The following is a 20,889-nucleotide window of genomic DNA, read 5'->3' as shown; positions in this document are numbered from 1 at the left end:
GGACCTTTCCCAATAGAGAAGCTTATTGGAAAAGCTGCAGTGCAACTCACATTGCCAGCAGACCTAAAGATACACCCTATCTTCCACGTGTCTCTACTGAAGCCCCATGTTCCTAACCAAGGAATAAGGCCTACTATCTCACCTCCACCTCCTGTACAAGTGGAAGGTGGGGAGGAATTTGAGATAAAAGAAATTTTGGATTCCCGTTTTAATAGAAGAAGACTCCAGTATCTTGTACGATGGAAGAACTATGGGCCCCAAGATGACACCTGGCTGGATACCTCCGATATACATGCCCCTAGGCTAATTCGCAATTTCCACTCGAAATATCCAGAAAAACCAGCTCTAGAGGCCTTCCGGAGCCGGCCTTAAGGGGGGGGGTACTGTAATGTTCTGGTACCTATGGTACCCTTATTCTATAATTTCTCCTTACCAAATTGCGTCCCATCTTCTTATACATGAGACGCATACACCTTTAAGAGCGATGACATCATTGCCGAGCGCCGCTTTGAGCGGCTACTTCAATCGCCGGCTTGCTCTCACTCATCGCTCGTTCAAACCCATATGTTCACCGCATCTTCTCCTGTGAAGTCGGAGCTGCTGACCTTCCCTCTTGCTGAACTGACGCCGGAACCTTGTCGCTGATCCGTATCTCGCTACGGGATCATCTCTTGTTCTCTGGACATTAGTGCTACTAACTATCTAAGTGATAAGTACCCCACAGGGGATTCCTTACTAACCGATCTCCTACTGTCATCTGCTAGTATTACCTGGACTATCTATCTATCTATTCCATACCATCTGCATAGATTGCTAGCTCTTGGGACTACCTTGAACTATCCTTGCACTAGGTTACTCTGTCTAAGTATACTCCATCTGTGTCCTCTTACCATCTGCACTATACTAGACATCAGAACCTATCTGCATTACCATCATCTGCAACTCTCCTATACTACTCCTAGTAATCACCCTACAAACCTGTCTCTCATCTATACAATCTCATATGTTCTGTCCCTCCATTAAACATCTGATTGAGTATATGTATATTGCATAAACAGGCTGTACACCGTGATGAAGTCCTGAGAGTTGGATAGGTTTATTCAACATTATCTCTGCAAGACTGCTGAGTGTGATAATTCTGCAGCTGAAAATCCATCCATTAACAAAAACGCATGAACGTTACAATGGTACAGGAGATGTCATGGGCTGCGGACATGGTACAGGAGATGTCATGGGCTGCGGACATGGTACAGGAGATGTCATGGGCTGTGGACATGGTACAGGAGATGTCATGGGCTGCGGAAATGGTACAGGAGATGTCATGGGCTGCGGACATGGTACAGGAGAGGTCATGGGCCGCAGACATGGTAGACGAGATGTCATGGGCTGTGCACATGGTACAGGAGATGTCATGGGCTTCGCACATGGTACAGGAGATGTCATAGGCTGCAGACATGGTACAGGAGATGTCAAAGGCTGCAGACATGGTACAGGAGATGTCATGGGCTGCAGACATGGTATAGGAGATGTCATGGTGTCAGGGATACAGCCGTACTGGCATTTCTGCCAGTACAAGTCATGGACGCTCCTGGCTCAATCGACACAGCCCTCTGCTGGCCCGTCAGGGATACAGCCGTACTGGCATTTCTGCCAGTACAAGTCATGGACGCTCCTGGCTCAATCGACACAGCCCTCTGCTGGCCCGTCAGGGAAATGGCCGTAGGAGAACTGGCAACATTGCCAGTAATAGCAATGGTCGTTCCAGCCTCAATTGACACTGCCCTCTGCTGGCCTATAAAAAGGTGGCCATAGGAGCAGACTCATTGCTGGATTATCTCTCAGCTTCCTGTGTTCTTGTGCTTCCTGTTTCCTGTTTGGACTTCCTGTTGTAACCCGGCTTGTTTCTGAACCATCTGATCTCCTCCTGGTGTTTGACCCTCGGCTTGCCTCTCTGACTTTGCTCTTGCTACTACCTGCCTGTTTCCCCAGTGTATGACCCCGGCTTGCTTCAGGACTCTGTTTCTGCCTGCTCACCTGTGTATGACCCCGGCTCGTCCCTGCTCTGCTACTTACCTTGCTCTTGGACTGATCACCGGTGTTTGACCCATGGCCTGGCTTTTACTACTCCTCTAGTTGCCTGCCTTACCCAGAGTTCCTGAAATCATCTGGTGTTCACCACAGGCGACCTGTGCTACTTGGGATGCTTCACCTCCTGTACCACTTCCAGGGGTGACTCGCACTGAGCTGCAAGGGAAGCCGTCTCTGCACTTTGGCCTCCATCCAGATGTGACAGTATAATCCAGCCATGTCTGAGGCCGACAGAGGTGCTTCCCCGCTCGAGTCTCTATGTCAACAAGTCGCCACCCTGACCCAAGCAGTCCAGAAGCTTCAAGATGGCTACTTCCAGTTAGAAGGACATCTGCAGCATTTAACAACTTCTCCTTCTCCTGCTGATCCCAGCCAGCTCTCTGCCAGCTTCGCTTCTGCCTCCTCACATCAAGAGCACCCCAGTTCTCCACATTTTGCAATGGCACCTCCACCAGAGCCACGGGTGCCAACACCTGAACGTTTTCACGGAGAACAAAAGAAATTCAGGTCCTTTAAAAATGCCTGCCTGCTGTACTTGGTCCTCCAGCCTAGGACCTTTTCCTCCGAAACTGTGAAAGTGGGGTTCATAATCTCCCTACTATCTGAGGAACCCCAAACTTGTGCCCATAACCTTCTGGAACAAAAGAGTCCCACTCTAAATTCGGTGAACTCCTTCTTTGAGGCTATGGCTCAGCTTTATCAGCGTGCCGCTACTGCTGAATCAGCCTTGCATGCTTTACAACAGGGGAAACGACCAGCAGAGGACTATACTCTTGACTTTCGCAGGTGGGCCGCAGACACTGATTGGAATGAGGCAGCTCTCAAATATCAATACCGCCATGGACTGTCCGAAATCCTCAAGGATGAACTGGCTCATGTCGATACCCCTGCTTCTCTCGAGGGTCTTATTCAACTAGCCATTCAATTGGACAGACGTCTGAGAGAACGACGTTCCGAACATTACCAAGGCTCCCGCCCCACCTGGGTATTGCCTAAGGTTCCATCAGCTACTGCACCTCCTACTGGGTCACCTGCTACCTTGAGCATGGATGGGGAACCCATGCAGATCGGCTTGATTCGCTCCTCTTTGACTCCTGAGGAAAGACAATGCCACCGGCAGGCCAACCTCTGCCTCTACTGTGGGGGGACCGGCCATTTCCTGAGCAACTGCCCTGTAAGACCCAGTAAGTCTTACCTACAAAGTTCTCCGTACTGTCAAGTCTCTGAGCCTGCCTCCTCTCACCTTGTTCTCCCTGTCTCCCTACAGGTGGCAGAAGGGAAGGTTCGGCTCCTGGCGATCATTGATTCCGGGGCGTGCAGCTGTTTCATGGACTTTGCTTTGGCTAAGAAACTGGGTATCTCTTTGCAGCCGAGGAAACAAAGACTTGAGGTCCACTTAGCCGATGGTTCCCTGCCCAGCTCCGGTCCAGTTACCCGGGAGACCTGTTCTGTTCTAACTACATCGGACTCTGGCCATCAAGAGTTTGTTCGTTTCAATGTAATATCTTCACCCATGTTCCCCATCATCCTAGGACTCCCTTGGCTGCAGGCCCACAACCCTCAGATTAATTGGGTCAAGAAGGAGATCCTCTTCACTTCTGAGTACTGCCAGAATCACTGCCTCCCTCCCGGGCCTCATAGTTCTTCTACCTGCTTGGCAGTTCAATCAGGAACCGACCCCCTTTCCAGCATCCCTGCAGCCTATCGGGAGTTCATGGACGTTTTTGATAAAAAGAAAGCCGAGGTCCTTCCCCCTCACCGCTCCTACGATTGTCCCATTGAATTACTCCCTGGAGCTGAGATCCCGTTTGGGAGGATATTCCCTTTATCCGAGAACGAACTTGAAGTCCTCAGAGTCTACATCAATGAGAACTTGGAGAAGGGGTTCCTCCTCTTCTCCTGCTGGGGCTGGCATATTTTTTGTGGAGGAAAAAGATGGCTCTTTAAGACCCTGTGTGGACTACCGAGAACTCAACAAGATTACCGTTAAGAACCGGTACCCTCTTCCCCTTATTCCTGAACTTGTTCAGTGTTTCCGGTGTGCCTGAATTTTCACAAAACTTGATCTCCGAGGAGCCTATAACTTAGTCCGTATCCGAGAAGGGGATGAGTGGAAGACAGCGTTCAGAACTCGATTTGGCCACTTCGAGTACTTGGTCATGCCTTTTGGGCTGTGCAACGCTCCAGCGACTTTTCAACATCTCGTGAACGTCATCTTCTGAGAATTCCTGGACAACTTTCTGATAGTTTATCTAGATGACATCCTCATCTTTTCTGCCACCCTGGAGCTCCATCGGGCTCATGTTAAAAGAGTGCTTGCCACCCTGAGGAAGTATGGACTCTATGTAAAGGCAGAAAAGTGCGACTTTGAGAAGGATTCCATTCAGTTTTTAGGACTGATTATCTCCACCAATGGAATCTCCATGGATCCTCAGAAAGTAAAATCTATTTTAGATTGGCCAGCCCCTTCCGACAAAAAAGGTGTCCAACGGTTTGTAGGCTTTGCCAATTTTTACAGAAGGTTCATGAAAGGTTTCTCCACGATCATCTCACCCATCACCCAGCTGACCCGCCAGCAGGTTCGCTTCCGCTGGTCACCGGAGGCCCAAGCAGCATTTGACGAACTAAAAAGACTATTTATCTCGGCACCTATCCTTCAGCACCCGGATCCGGCTCTGCCCTATATATTAGATGTTGACGCTTCAGAAATTGCTACTGGGGCAATCCTGTCCCAACGTCAAGGCCCGAAGGCGCTTCTTCACCCCGTGGCCTTTTCCTCCCGGAAAATGACTCCTCCACAGAGGAACTATGATGTAGGTGATCGTGAACTTTTGGCTATAAAATGTGCCTTAGAGGAGTGGAGATATCTGCTGGAAGGGGCCGCCCATCCCATCATGATTTTCACTGACCACAGGAACTTAGAATACCTAAGAACAGCTAAACGTCTAAGACCTCGACAAACCTGGTGGGCTCTGTTCTTTTCAAGGTTCAACTTCCACATCACCTACAGGCCCGGGTCTAAGAATGGAAAAGCAGATGCTCTTTCTCGGATGTTTCCTGACAACCCAGAGATGGTTGAACCCAATACCATTCTCTCTGCTCAAAATTTTTTTTTGCTTATCCAGCCTGACCTGAAGACTGCAATTAAGAAGACCTCTGCTCAGAGTACAGAACCAGTAACTCCCCCCTTAAGCAGATGAGATGGATTCTTGTGGCATCAAGACAAAATTTTTGTTCCCCCTCAAGTAAGACTTCAGGTCTTAAAAAGCTTTCATGACCACAAGCTTGCCGGTCACTTCGGGGTACGGAAGACCCTCGAACTGGTCCAACGCCTCTTCTGGTGGCCCAGCCTGAATCAGGACTGCAAGGCTTATGTTGGTTCCTGTGTCACTTGCCAACGTAGCAAGGGGTCCAAAACCAAGTCTTGGGGCCTACTGAGACCTCTACCCATTCCTGAACAACCCTGGAAGAAGCTCTCTATGGACTTCATCGTGGATCTCCCACCCTCAGAAGGGTTCACCACTATTCTGGTGGTAGTTGACCGTCTTTCAAAGATGGCCCACTTTTTACCCATGATCGGTACACCCTCTGCTCTAGATACTGCCAACGTGTTCATTAGAGAGATACTTAGGTTACATGGGCTTCCGGACAATATCATATCAAACAGAGGTGTACAATTCACCTCTAGATTCTGGAGAGAGCTATGTAAATCCTTATCCATTGAAATAAGTCTGTCATCTGCTTACCATTCACAGAGTAATGGGCAAACCGAAAGAACGAACCAAACTTTGGAGCAATATCTACGATGTTTTTGCACAGGTTCCCAGGATAATTGGGTTTCTCTCCTTCCTTGCGCAGATTTGCGTACAACAATTCTCTACACTCAGCAACCAATCAAACCCCGTTCTGGGCAAATTACGGGTTCCATCCCTCTTTCTTGCCTAACGTCATTCCTGAAACATCAGTCCCTGCAGTCCAGGATCGAGTAAGTTCCATCCAGGCCAACTACCAGTTACTGCAGGAGGCCATACTCAAGCCCCAAAAGGACTATAAAAGATTCTATGATCTGAAGAGGAAAGGAAATCCTGATTACAAGATTGGAGATAAGGTATGGCTTTCTTCTATGAATTTGAAACTGTCTTGTCCTTCTAGGAAACTTGGGCCCAGATTTATCGGCCCTTTTGAAATCAAGAGGGTGATTAATCCAGTGGCTTTTGAACTGGCTCTGCCCAGTTCCTGCAAGATCCACCCAGTGTTCCATACCTCTCTACTTAAACCAGTTGTACAGAGCCCGTTCCCTGGAAGAGAGGAGCTACCTCCACCGCCGGTTTCAGTGGAAGATGAAACTGAGTTTGAGGTCGAATCCATCTTGGATTGCAGGAAAAGGGGTAGACAGACTCAGTACTTAATTAAGTGGAAGGGGTATCCCCCTGAAGATAATTCATGGGAACCCATGAACAATATACATGCCCCAAGGCTTATCCGAGAATTCCATTGAAGGTTTCCTGAAAGTCGGGCCCATCTGGGCATCCGGAGGCTTCCCCTCTGGGGGGGGGGGCACTGTCACGGATACAGCCGTACTGGCATTTCTGCCAGTACAAGTCATGGACGCTCCTGGCTCAATCGACACAGCCCTCTGCTGGCCCATCAGGGAAATGGCCGTAGGAGAACTGGCAACATTGCCAGTAATAGCAATGGTCGTTCCAGCCTCAATTGACACTGCCCTCTGCTGGCCTTTAAAAGGTGGCCATAGGAGCAGACTCATTGCTGGTGTTCCGTGAAAAAACCATACCCGTGAGAAAACCATACCCTCGTCACTTCCGGGGGACCTACGTAGGGTATGGATTTCTCACGGTACTTAAACTTGCGGCGGTTACATTAAAACAGCTCCTCTGCATCATGGCTCATGTCCGCTCCTTCCCCTGTCACTTCCCTGATCTCGGGTGTGACGAGACCCTTGCTCGCTCTGTCCGCTCTCCCGACACTCCTCTGTTTCTAGTAAGTCAGCTTGCAGATCGCAACGTCTGATGGTTCGGTCAACCAAGGATCCGGGATCTGAACTACAGCTATGTGCCGTTCGGAATCCATTAGAACAAACACCAGGCAAGGCTGTATGTAAGTTCAAACAGGAAGACAATTTATTGGAAGAACACAGCACACTTTTATACAGAATTTGGAACATCCTGCCCCCAACAATCGCTTTCCTATTGGTCAATTGTAAAGTACCTGCAGTTCCCATTCAGGTCCTCTCCAGACATGCAAATGAGGGCTCGAAAATGAGTCAGTAGTGATTGGTCAGATAGCTTGACCAAGAAATGAAAATGAGGACTTGAAAATGAGTCAGTAGTGATTGGTCAGATAGCTTGACTAGGAAATGCAAATGAGGACTTGAAAATGAGTCAACAGGGATTGGTCAGATAGCTATGACCAATGCAAGGAGACAGAAGCCCCAGGGGGCAATCAATGTACACAATAGTCAGACACAGAACAATGGTTCCCTAACGAGCCCTCAATACACATTACTCTGAGTGTCAATATCTCCCTTAGCAGACAACAGGTGAGGTCATTAGCACACCTTAGACAGTCCGTCTCCTCAGAACTTCCTGGGATGACCATATTAGGAATGCACTTCCTGCTCAGAGACCTCATGAGAAAGGGAACAATTGACCTTGCTGACAAATATGAAACAATTCAACCTATCACCCATCTGTCCTTAAATTCCAGTGATGGTGAACACCATCACATATCTTCCCCCGGGGAAACAGTCCAACAGCCACAGTGGGACCCCGAACGGGTCAACTCGAGGATGTTGGAAAAGTAGTCTTAAGGTTCTAGGTCTGTCTGTCGGGATAACCCCTCCGCATTCCCATGTATATTCCTGGTGTAGGGGTGTGGGGCCTTTGTGTAATTGAGAAATCTACACGTATGTGTCTTCCATCAAGTTCCATTCCATTTGCATGTTCTTTTGCCTCCTTTGCGTCTTCAACATTTTCAAAGCAGACAAACGCGAAACCCCTGGAACGTCGAGACTGCCGATCATACACAATGGATACATCAGCCATTGGACCATATGTTGAAAATACTTCTCCTAGATCTCACTCCGTTGTGTAAAGACTTAGGCCAAACACGCCAAAACAGCAGTTAGGATCAGGATTTGCCCGACCTACACTACTTCCTATATGCCGCCTTCGATTTGACATGGGAGAGCGACTGTGGCTGTGACGTCTGGTGGTCCTGGCCATGGCGGCCTCTGGGGCATAAGAGGAAGTTAAATGGCCCAAATCGTTCCCCAAAATTACTTCTGAGGGTAACTCGCGTAGTAATCCCACTCGCACATATCGCTCCCCTGAGCCCCGATCCAAGAGGACTTGGGCGGTGGATAAACCTTGCCCCCTGCTACCCTGACTGCAACAGTCTGGCTGGTCCGGGCTGACTGGGGAATCATGTGAGGCTGGATGAGGGTAATCATAGCCCCGGAATCGCGGAGTCCCTGGGCTGGCTGCTCATTAACCCATACTGCCTGGCGATGGTGCTGCCGATTATCTCCGGCAGCAGCTTGGATAGGATCCGCTTCGAAAAGTTCGCCCCACTCTTCCTGAACATCTCGATGGTTGGGCTCATTCTGGAAGCAATGAGCCGCTGGTCTGGATGGATGATTAGTCTCTCGATACCTCGTGGATTGGCTAGGGCAATGTCGTTGCAGATGACCAGTTCGGTTACAGGTATAGCACTTAGGTCCGGTAGGAGGGTTGGGTCGGGCTGGGGGTCTCGAGGCAGACCACGGAGGTACTGAAGTCAGTTTAGAGGCTGGTAAACTGGGCCGAGATAGTGGATAGTGCTCGTTTTTGCCTGACCTTCGAGAGTCCAGATATTCATCGGCCAGAGTAGCCGCTTGCTGTACCGTCTGTGGTTGTTTATCTCGAACCCAATCCCGTACTACCGGAGGGGTGTGGTTAAAGAACTGTTCTAATAGTACTAGCTGAGTGATGTCCTCTATGGTATGAGCGTGGCTTCCCTGGAACCAGCTCTTAAGGTTCCGCTGCATACGATGTGCCCACTCCCCGTATGTTGTGTTGGTTTGTTTCCGGGATTCTCGAAACTTAATCCGGCTGGCTTCGGGTGTAATGGCAAATCGGGCTAGCAAAGCTTCTTTTACCCGGTCATAGTCTTTAGCGTCTTCGTCCTCCAGGGCCCGATATGCATCCGCCGCTCTGCCAGTTAAATTACTCGCCAGTAAAACGACCCAATCTTGGGACAGTACTTCATGTATCTGGCATAGTCTCTCAAAGTCCTGCAGGAATGCGTCAATTTCCTCCTCTCCTTCTTTAAATAGTTTGAACGCCCGAAAGGGCAACTTACGGACAGTCGCTGCATCTTTAGGCGTTTTCTCCGATTGCCGTATTTCTGCCATTTTCTGCTCATGTTGCCGCTCTCGTTCCCTCTCTTGCCGTTCTCTTTCTTTCTCTTGTCGCTCATCCTGCAGCTGGATGTCTCTAATGGCATTCTGTATGGCGGTCTCTGATGGGTTAGCACCATATAATGACAACCGCTCTCAAACTCGTTGCTGAAACAAGTCTTCAACTGACCGGGGTCCTGCATCACCATCCCCCTTATCCATCTCAGATAGCTCACTGATCAGGGTGGCCTTGTTCTTTGGCCCACCGGTCCCTCCGCGGCTCTCAAGTAAGTCTTTCAGCGTGGCTCTCCTGCATGCTGCATAGCTGGTCATCAGAGATGTATAGTAACGAAGTAGAACTACTTAAGTACTGTACTTAAGTACCGAAATGCGGTATCTGTACTTTCCTAGAGTAGAATTTTTTTCTCCTACTTCTACTTTTACTTCACTACATTTTTTCGATGATTTCGATACTTCTACTCAAGTATTTTTTTTTTGTGCTGCATAGTTACTCGTTACTTTTAAAAAAATTACCACTGCCAGAACAGTAGATGGCAGGTTGCATAAAGCTCAAAAAATGTGTATAATGTCATTTGTAAATCAGCGCATACGAAAATAAAGGCTGTGTATAATAAAAGCTGCTATACCAAATCTTTCCAATAAAAAGAAAATATGAAACAAACAAATAAATGGTGCTACAGCGCTTGAAGTGCATCAAGAAACTACTAACAAACACAGGTTAATCATTTGAAATAATAAAAAACAATATGATGTTCAAACGTTTGACTTCTTTCTTTAATAACTACATAACACAGTACTTGTACTTCTACTTTCAGTACTTGAGTAGAATTTTTTTTTCAAAACTACTGGTACTTTTTACTTTTAGTACTTAAGTAGCAAATTTTTTGAAAAAACTACTTGCAATACTTAAGTAAAAAAAATGTTGAATACTTTAGTACTTCTACTTAAGTAACTTTTTCTGCGAGCACTTCCACTTCTACTCAAGTCACTTTTTGATCGAGCACTTGTACTTTTACTCAAGTAGAAATTTCGAGTAAACCAATGTGACGAGACCCTTGCTCGCTCTGTCAGCTCTCCCGACACTCCTCTGTTTCTAGTAAGTCAGCTTGCAGATCGCAACGTCTGATGGTTCGGTCAACCAAGGATCCGGGATCCGAACTACAGCTATGTGCCGTTCAGAATCCATTAGAACAAACACCAGGCAAGGCTGTATGTAAGTTCAAACAGGAAGACAATTTATTGGAAGAACACAGCACACTTTTATACAGAATTTGGAACATCCTGCCCCCAACAACCGCTTTCCTATTGGTCAATTGTAAAGTACCTGCAGTTCCCATTCAGGTCCTCTCCAGACATGCAAATGAGGGCTCGAAAATGAGTCAGTAGTGATTGGTCAGATAGCTTGACCAGGAAATGCAAATGAGGACTTGAAAATGAGTCAACAGGGATTGGTCAGATAGCTTTGACCAATGCAAGGAGACAGAAGCCCCAGGGGGCAATCAATGTACACAATAGTCAGACACAGAACAATGGTTCCCTAACGAGCCCTCAATACACATTACTCTGAGTGTCAATATCTCCCTTAGCAGACAACAGGTGAGGTCATTAGCACACCTTAGACAGTCCGTCTCCTCAGAACTTCCTGGGATGACCATATTAGGAATGCACTTCCTGCTCAGAGACCTCATGAGAAAGGGAACAATTGACCTTGCTGACAAATATGAAGCAATTCAACCTATCACCCATCTGTCCTTAAATTCCAGTGATGGTGAACACCATCACATCGGGTAATAAATATAAAAGCGGATCACGGAGCCACGATCGCCGTCATTTACATCTCATACACCCGCCGCCGCTTTTATATCTATTAGGCGAGATCAGGGAAGTGACAGGGACAGGAGAGGAGATGATTGATGTTGCAGCCGAAGTGTTTTTATTTAAGCGCCGCAAGCATAAAATTACACACAGTGCCGTGAGAAGTTCATTCCCTCCGAGCATGCGCACTTCTCAAATTCTTTGCTCTTCAATTACGTTTCCGGGGCTCTGAGCATGCGCACTGCTGCGCTGCTCAGCTGTTTCAGACAGGAAGTGACGACGGTATGGAATTCTAACGAGGTATGGAATTCTAACGTTACACTGGATTATCTCTCAGCTTCCTGTGTTCTTGTGCTTCCTGTTTCCTGTTTGGACTTCCTGTTGTGACCCGGCTTGTTTCTGAACCATCTGATCTCCTCCTGGTTTTTGACCCTCGGCTTGCCTCTCGGACTTTGCTCTTGCTACTACCTGCCTGTTTCCCCAGTGTATGACCCCGGCTTGCCTAAGGACTCTGTTTCTGCCTGCTCACCTGTGTATGACCCCGGCTCGTCCCTGCTCTGCTACTTACCTTGCTCTTGGACTGATCACTGGTGTTTGACCCTCGACCTGGCTTTTACTACTCCTCTAGTTGCCTGCCTTACCCAGAGTTCCTGAAATCATCTGGTGTTCACCACAGGCGACCTGTGCTACTTGGGACGCTTCACCTCCTGTACCACTTCCAGGGGTGACTCGCACTGAGCTGCAAGGGAAGCCCTCTCTGCACTGGCCTCCATCCAGATTGTGACACATGGGCTGTGGACATGGTACAGGAGATGTCATGGGCTGCGCACATGGTACAGGAGATGTCATGGGCTGCGGACATTGTACAGGAGGGGGTCAGAGGCTGCGCACATGGTACAGGAGATATCATGGGCTGTGCACAAGGTACAGGAGATGTCATGGGCTGTGCACATGGTACAGGAGATGTCATGGGCTGCGGACATGGTACAGGAGATGTCGTGGGCTGCGGACATGGTACAGGAGATGTCGTGGGCTGTGGACATGGTACAGGAGATGTCATGGGCTGCGGACATGGTACAGGAGATGTCATGGGCTGCGGACATGGTACAGGAGATGATCAGAGGTTGCGGACATGGTACAGGAGATGTCATGGGCTGCACACATGGTACAGGAGATGTCATGGGATGTGCACATGGTACAGGAAATGTCATGGACTGCAGACATGGTACAGGAGATGATCAGAGGTTGCGGACATTGTACAGGTGCCTGAGGAGAATGGGGCAACTAGAACATGTTACACCCTGAACACTGGTGTAACATATTCTAAAATGTGAATTTATCATTTAAGCTGGTACACATGCACAGTTGTTTTTGTTCAGATTTCTGGTTCTTACATACACACAAGTGATGTGGATACAGGAATATTCAGGGGCATTGTATTCTGACAATCGGGTCCCCCACTGTCAGAATACACGGATTCGTGCAGCAGCCAACCGGCTGATTGAACAAGGTTTTCCAGCAGTCCTGTTCAACAGAAGCTGATCTAATGATAGGCTTCTAACAGGGGGAGCTACACTCTACACACTGAAATTCAGCGTTTCCCTGCTGAACTAGACAAATCTCAATGTATGTGTAGCCAGCTTTACCTTATTCCTTGCTCGTGTAGGCTCCCTCCAGTGCTGTGACTTGTCTCCTTCAGCTTCTATGTAAGTTACTGGCTGTGGTCACACTTCAGGCTCCCCATCATACTATACAGGGTTAATGTCCCTGTATGGTATGTGATGATGTCAGGACTTTGTGTGGAGGAAGAGAGCACTGGAGCTGGCTACTAAATGGAATAAGGTAAGAGCAAGAGGCTGTGTCTCCCCCTCCCCACACCTACACTGCAAGGGTGGACTTTATTTTTTACTTTCCTGGAGTTGGCTCTGTTATGCAATTACATTCATTGCTGTTTATATTTTGATTTTCTAATAGGTTAGGATTATGCCAGGATTTCTGAGGTGATACATAGATGTATTCCATATACATACTATATCTTATTATAAAAGATGTGTGTGTGAAATACATCTATGAATCACCCAGTATATCCCTAACCTATTCAAGGAAGTCTCTCTCTCTGTCTCTCTCTGTAAACCTGCAATGTAAGGTGCAGGGCAGGATTACAGACAGCATAGTACAGGGTGGAAGGCAGAGAAGGTCAGGACTCACGGGGAGAAGCTGAAAGCTGCCATCTGTCCTCTCAGATCTTCACTCAGGGAGAGGCAGAGTGTGCTGGGTGGGAAGCAGTGATTGGGGGCTGCTGTGTGACCTCTTCTAGCTCCGCCCACCTGTACCGGAGCTCTTACTGAGAAAGCCCCGACTCAGCCAGCTGACAAAAAGAGGTGTGACTGCACACCAAAGCAAATCACTCCGCCAGGCACCAGTTCTAATGGAGTGGGCGGCACCCGGCCGCTGCTCTTGTAAAAAAAAAACATCCCAGAGCAGCTCATAGCTGACAGCAGCCCCAAGGCAGCTGGCCTGCTGGGAAATTTCCCGCTATCCCGGCAGGCCAGTCCGGCCTTGGCTATACCCCTAGCTGCCAGGGGAAGAACTCCTCCAGTGAGGGCGGGAGCAAGGGAAAGGAAAGACAGGTTCTTGTGGTAGGGGACTCAATTATTAGAAGGACAGTGAGGGCAATCTGTCGAAAAGACGGTAGGTGACGAACTGTCTGTTGTTTACCGGGTGCTCGGGTTCGGCACATCACTGATCTGGTGGACAGATTATTGGGTGGGGCTGGTGAAGACCCAGCTGTCATGGTACACAATGGTACCAATGACAAAGTCAGAGAGAGATGGAGAGTCTTAAAAAACGATTTCAGGGACTTAGGAGCTAAGTTGAGGAGTAGGACCTCCAAGGTAGTATTTTCAGAAATACTGAAATAATGAGAGGCAGCGGGAGATTAGATAAGTAACAAGTGGCCGAGGAGCTGGTGTAGTAAGGAGGGCTTTGGGTTCCTGGAGAACTGGGCCGACTTCTCAATCGGCTACCGGCTCTTTAGCAGGAACAGATTGAACCTAAATGGGGAGGGTGCAACCGTACTAGAAGAGAAGATGGCCAACAAGTTAGAGGGGTTATTAAACTAGGTGATGGGGGAGGGTACAGATGTAGAATCAGCCAGCGGGAAGCAAGGTTCAGCGGGCACAAATGGGGACATTAGCGGTAGGCTGTTGAGAGTTCCTAAACCAAAGGTGGGTATGCGGAAAAAAATTGCAGGAGCAGGCTAAAAACAATATCAAACGAGGATATAGTATGAAACCGGTCAAAATTACGAGTTTTGTATACCAATGCTTGAAGCCTGGCCAACAAGATGGGAGAGTTGGAGCTGCTGATGTATGAGGAGAGCTTAGATTTTGTGGGGATTTCAGAGACTTGGTTTGACAGCTCTCATGATTGGCTGGCGACCATTCAGGGGTATTCCCTTTATCGCGGAGATAGAGAAGGTAAAAAAAGGGGAGGGGTATGTCTGTATATTAAGAACAGTGTACAGGTAAATATGAGGGATGATATTAATAATGGAGCTATGGACGAGGTAGAATCCCTATGGGTAGAACTTCAAAGGGAAGGCACTATGGGGAAAGTAATATTGAGTATGCTATAGGCCCCCCAACCAGAGGGAGGAGGGGGAGGTGGACCTCCTTTCACAGATTGGATTGGCAGCAAGGATGGGAAATGTCATTATAATGGGGGACTTTAATTATAATTTAATCCAGATATAGACTGGGCAGAAGGAACCGCACATTCATCCAAGACTCGGCTGTTCCTAAATGTTTTACAGGACAATTTCATGGGTCAAATGGTGAACGCACCGACAAGAAACAATGCGGTACTAGACCTACTGATTACCAACAATACAGACCTGATAACAGATATAGAAATACAGGGCAACTTAGGAAACAGTGACCATAGGTCAATTAGTTTCAGTATAAATCATAGTAATAGGAAAAACGAGGGTAATATAAGGACACTGAATTTCAAAAGAGCCAACTTCCCTAAACTGCGCTCTCTGCTAGAAAATATCAAATGGGATAGAACCCTGGGAACAAAGAACGCGGAGGAAAAATGGGAGTGCTTCAAGAGCATAATATTGGTATTCAGTACATGAGACAAGTTTCAGAGGTCCCACACCGCTGCCTCCCATCTCCTGAGATTGAATACTTTGTTAGTATGTGTTTATCAGATGATGGGGGGGTCTAGGTGGACCCTCCGTACTGCTCTCTCCTTTACAATAAAGTCTCCTCTTACCCGGTGATGTGAGGGGCGGCCGGTTCTCCATCATGACGTCCTTGTAGAGATCCTTGTGTCCTTCTAAATACTCCCACTCCTCCATGGAGAAATAGACAGTGACATCCTGACACCTTATAGGAACCTGACACACACAATGATACAGTCACCATCTAGACACATCCCTTGTCTGTTACTGGATAATGTCCCAGAATTCCCAGCACCGCTCACCTCTCCTGTCAGCAGCTCCATCATCTTCTTGGTGACTTCTAGAATCTTCTGCATGTTGTGTGTCTCAGGTTTTAGGGAGTCACATGGAGGCACTATGATGGTCATATGATCACCTGACTTCAGAAGAGGAAATCTCTGTATTAAGGAACCAATTGGAATATCATGTTAGAATCCCAAAATCCTCCTCACCTTTTCGATCAGGTCTGTATTTTATTAATAGAGATAAGAGTGATGTCACGCAACCTCCCAGAATCCTCCTCACCTCTCCGGTCAGCAGGTAGATGATCTCCAGGGTGAGGTTTAGTACCGTCTCAGTCATGTGACTCCGGTCCTCCTCCATCCTCATTGTTGTCATCATTTGATCTATACAGGTGTCCTTGTAGACGGATAACTTTGGGAAATGAAAGTAAGAATTATTTGGATGGTATTGGTCACACAATAATAGGATGGGGATGTGAGGTGGGTGGGGACTAGGAGGGTTTCTGTACATTTAAGGACTAATGCCCTCAACACATTTGGGAACACATTTAGTTTGGAATGTTTAGTGTTTTGTACATTTTCAAGGCCTGGGACCCTCTTGACCTGCCGAATCAGAAGTTCCCTTTTCTCTGTTTGCTTAGTTTGGTTTCTGTACTGGATTTGCTTAGTTTTAGATCTGGAAACAAGGAATGATAAATATGATTCTTCCTTTGACTTGTTTGCTCTGAGGCAGTGCTGTGAGGTCAATGTAGGGTCATCATGATGTCCAGAAAGGGCACCCAATAGGCCATGGAAGACCCAGAGTGGCCCTTCACACCAGTTGCCTTTGTATTTTCTTTGGAAAATCGCATAAACCATCAGAAATCCAAATGAATGCAGAGAATGTAGACCTCAAGGTGAATACTCTCCCATGACGGATGAATCATCAAAGAAAGGAAACAAAAGGCTCCACATAGTGTAAAACCATAAGCAAAGGGTATTTATTAAAAGTTCAGAACACTTACAGTGAAGTAGATAAAAAGCGCTTAAATCCGGATCAGTAAAAAGCATCGACAGGTAGTAGCATGGACAGAACTCAACCCAATGCATTTCATCTGCTTAGACATCGTCTGGGGTATGCTACTGTCAATGCTACTGCAGGTTTAATAGTGAATATGACCCCAAACAGGACAGATGACAAGTGACACCATTTACCTGTCAAGAGGAATTCACTTCCTGTATCTTGCCAAGATGGCACCCAGGCATGTGTTCCAAGCCTCGTTTTCACTACGAGGCTAGTTTATGTAAACAACAGAAATTCACTCCATACTCCAAGGCTCACTCTGAGTGCAAGGCCTGTATATGATAGTTGGACACTTCCTGTAAGTAGGGATAAGCTTCGAGTTTGAGTGGAACGTAAGTTCGACTCGAACATTGGCTGTTCGCTCGTTAGTCGAATGATGAATAAATTAGCTTCTTCGCAGGAACTTCGAGTTCCCGTCTTATCATGGACTCTGACCTCTGATTCCATCAAATTACCTGCTGTTCAAGGGAATGGAACCCTCAGCCATCTCAATTGCAAGCCTGATATTCTACCACCTACGCCACCGTTAAGCCTGCTTAAGATGAACACACTCTCCCTAACTTTTATCTCATCCACTGTGTGTAGGGTGAGATAGGAGTTAGTTAGGCAGGGAGAGTGTGATCAGCCTAAGCATGCTTGATGGTGGCATAGCTGGTAGAATACCATGCTTGCAATTGTGAGGTTGGGGGTTCAAATCCCTTGGTATATATATCACTTGGTATATATACCTGAACCATACCAGGCCACATGCCATAAACATGGGGGGCGTGTGCTTTGGGGCAGGGGGGGCTCTGGCCACCCACCCCAAACCACCTTGCCACAATGTTGATGAGGACAGGGCTCTCTTACCAACAACCATGGGCTGTGGTTGTGAGGGTCTGCGGGGGGAGGCTTATTGGAAACCTGGAAGCCCCCTTTAACCACTTAAGCCCCAGAAGATTTTACCCCCTTCCTGACCAGTTCCTATTTTGCGATTCGGTTGTGCGTGAATTTAACAGACAATAGTGCGGTCGTGCAACGCTGTACCTAAACAAATTTGACGTCCTTTTTTTCCCACAAACAGAGCTTTCTTTTGGTGGTATTTGATCACCTGTGCTATTTTTGATCATGCGCTATAAACAAAAAAAGAGCGTCGATTTTGCAAAAATAACAGTATTTTTCACATTTTTTTTTATATGAAATTCCCCCTCCCAAAAAAATGTAAAAATCTAAATTATTTAACATTTTCGGCCAATTTGTTTTATGCTACATATGTTTGGTAAAAAAAAAAATCGCAAAAAGTGTATTTTGATTGGTTTGCGCAAAAGTTATCGCGTTTACTAACAAAGGGAAAGATTTTTGTCATTTTTGTTGTTTTTTTTAACGCGTAATGGCAGCGATCTGCGATTTTTTTTTTTTTGCGGTACTGCAACATTGCAGAGGACATATCGGACCCTTGACTGACATTTTTGACACTTTTGGGGTTACCAGTGACATTTCTACAGTAATCAGTGCTATACATATGCACCTTTACTGTAAAATGACACTGGCAGTGAAGGGGTTAACTTTTTTTGAGAGGGAGGGGTTATGTGTGTCTAGGGGCATGATTCTAACTGTGATTGGCTGTGGCTTGAGGTGTAGGAACAGTGATCATAGTAGAACCGTATGATCACTATTCATACACAGGGGAGAATGACAGGCGGCTTGTTTACATTAGCCGCCTGCCTTTCTCCGTCAGCACCGACGATCGCCGAGTGACCGGCGGACATCGGGTCCACCGGTCACACGCGCAGGGGGAGTCCGTGACTACGCGGGGGCGCGCTTGCTCCCTAGACCCTCACAGGCTAGCGACGTAGTACTATATCGCTTTGCCTGTGAGGGGCTGACCGCCGTAGTAAATAGGCGTGCGGCGGTTGGCAAGTGGTTAATAAGGGGGCCCCCAGATAATGTCCCCCCCCCATGTAAATGGATATCGGATACATCTTACCCCTACCCATTCACCCAAAAAGTGTACAAAAAAATAAAGACAAAAGCCATTTTTGGAAAAGTCCATTATTAAAAAAAAATAAATAGTGTCCCCCGATGATCAGTCGCCCGTCCGCCCGAAAAATAGAATAAAAAAATAATAAATTACTGTTACTGACGTCATGTAATTTATTCACTGCACCTGAGCAGTGCATTGTGGGGCGGCTTGTTACTTCAGATCTCTATAAAAGAGCTGTCAAACTCAAAACAGCTCACAGCGTAGGAAACGTCCGGAGAAGCAGGAGCTTCTTTTTTTTTTTTCTATATATCGGGCTGGCGGGCGACTAATCATCGGGGGACACTATTTTTTTATTTTTATTTTTTACTAAAGGACTTTTCCAAAGCTGGCTTTCGTTTTTTCTTGTAAACTTTTTTGTGAGTGGGTTAAGGCTCACCCCCATCCTGGCCAGCCTGGCTTTGTGCTCAGATAAGGGTCTGGTATGGATTTTAGGGGGAACCTGATGCCGTTTTTTTTCTTTTTTAATTTTGGCAGGGTTCCACCTAAAATTCATGCCAGACCCGAGGGGCCTTGTATGGACCGGGGGTACCCCACTGCATTTTTTTCAGCAATACTGAAACCCCACGCCATTTTTTTTTTTACATTTTGACACCCCGAGGGGCCTGGTATGGATTTTGGGGGGTACCTCACGCTGTTTTTTGTTATCTGTAGTGCCGGGAGCAAGTTTAAATGATGTTTTTTCCTTTAGAAATGTCAGTATTGCTGCAGCAGGCTCCATAAATCGTACAGATGCGCCACTTTACAGGAACATTAAGGGGAACCCCAGGCACAATATTTAAAGGAATTTTTCATTTTCATTGTTTCACTTTAAGCATTATTAAAATCACTGCTCCTGTAAAAATCTATCCTTTTAAAACATTTTTTTACCATTGATTCATGTCCCCCAGGTCAGTGCCCAGGTCCCAACACCAATCTTCAGTATAGTGGCTGGGGGAAGAAGGTTCTCATCGGCCTGTACCTTTAGCAGAGTAACAGCCCCAAAGCATCATGTTTCCACCTCCGTGCTTGACTGTAGGTATGGTGTTCTTAGGGTCATAGTCAGCATTTTTCTTCCTCCAAACACGGCAAGTCCCCTTCCTCAAGAAAGCACATGTTCAGTCATGCCAATGAACATCTAAATGATTCAATGAAGGATTGGGAGAAAGTGCTGTGGTCACATGAGACTAAAATTGAGCTCTTTGGCATTAACTAGACTAGACTTGCTGTGTTTGGAGGGCGAAAAATTCTGACTATGATAGTCTTACCAAGGGAAGGGGGATAAAAGAGGGACACCAGGAAATCAACTCAAAGCCCCTAGGTCGGGGTATGAGGATGTGAAATTGATATTGTGGAGTATAATACCTATAACCCGACGGTATATGACCTGTGAGCCAAGCAACTGGAACAAGAATCAAATAAAAAGAAAAGAGAAGTTGCAAATATGGCTCCAACAAGGGTAAGGTGTGTATAAAATTGTGTACTTTATTGAGGCAAAAAAATTGAACATATGAAAACCAACAACATCAAGGGTACATGATTAAAGGTGTGCTCATAGACATAAGGATAAAATCATGTAAACAGGGTCCTGTCTCATAAAAAACCACTGCTACGGATGACTTAGACTCCACCCACCACCCCATCTACACACTGTGAGAAGTGGATAGATAAGAATCTGCCGTTGGGGATGTGGAGAGACCAGATGGGTTATTGGCTCCAAAAGGCTACCAGTGTAAGATGAACTCCCAGCTGTGGGCAATGTTGATCCAATGGCCAGACAGTGTAAGGGTTTTTTTGGCTTGTAGGCAAAAGGAGCCAACACTTGTAAATACTTGATGAATAATATTAACACCTACAGTAGATGTATGTTGCAGCTTGCGGCTCAACCACTATTCACTCTGGCATGCGGACATAAAGTTCCATTTATAGCACCAACACTTGAATATAGTCCTGTAAGGGCAAAATATGGCAAGAACACGGCAAAAGCACAGCAGCACAGCAGCAAGCAGCAGACTTTAGCAAAGCAAAAAAGCGTGA

The 20,889-nt window shown here is 46.9% G+C and overlaps 3 protein-coding genes and 1 pseudogene across 4 annotated transcripts in view; 1 reads left to right on the top strand and 3 right to left on the bottom strand.

Moving 5' to 3' along the window:
• Positions 1-547, bottom strand: part of LOC309548662 — a 43,851-nt pseudogene extending 43,304 nt beyond the window's left edge. Inside the window, exon 1 of the transcript in view lies at positions 544-547. The product of the transcript in view is annotated as an uncharacterized misc_RNA (transcript). The remainder of the gene's footprint in view (positions 1-543) is intronic.
• LOC309549129 (gastrula zinc finger protein XlCGF53.1-like) overlaps positions 1-16,183 on the bottom strand; it is a 49,385-nt gene extending 33,202 nt beyond the window's left edge. The window contains exons 1-2 of the mRNA XM_082249165.1: positions 16,074-16,183; positions 15,602-15,946 (exon numbers count right to left, since the gene is read on the bottom strand). Of these exons, the coding sequence (XP_082105291.1) occupies positions 15,716-15,946; positions 16,074-16,169 (327 nt within the window). The 5' untranslated portion in view covers positions 16,170-16,183 and the 3' untranslated portion in view covers positions 15,602-15,715. The remainder of the gene's footprint in view (positions 1-15,601; positions 15,947-16,073) is intronic.
• The window catches only part of LOC309549119 (uncharacterized protein), a 2,919,967-nt gene that overhangs the window by 1,358,799 nt on the left and 1,540,279 nt on the right, over positions 1-20,889 (top strand). The gene's annotated exons all lie outside the window — the stretch shown is intronic.
• Positions 1-20,889, bottom strand: part of LOC309549117 (uncharacterized protein) — a 4,285,597-nt gene that overhangs the window by 2,835,090 nt on the left and 1,429,618 nt on the right.

Source organism: Pelophylax lessonae (genome assembly GCF_965119305.1).
Source record: "Pelophylax lessonae genome assembly, chromosome: 3".
Classification (NCBI taxonomy): Eukaryota; Metazoa; Chordata; class Amphibia; order Anura; family Ranidae; genus Pelophylax; species Pelophylax lessonae.
Note: the sequence above shows the minus strand (reverse complement) of the source record. Positions and strands in the feature narration are given on the sequence as shown.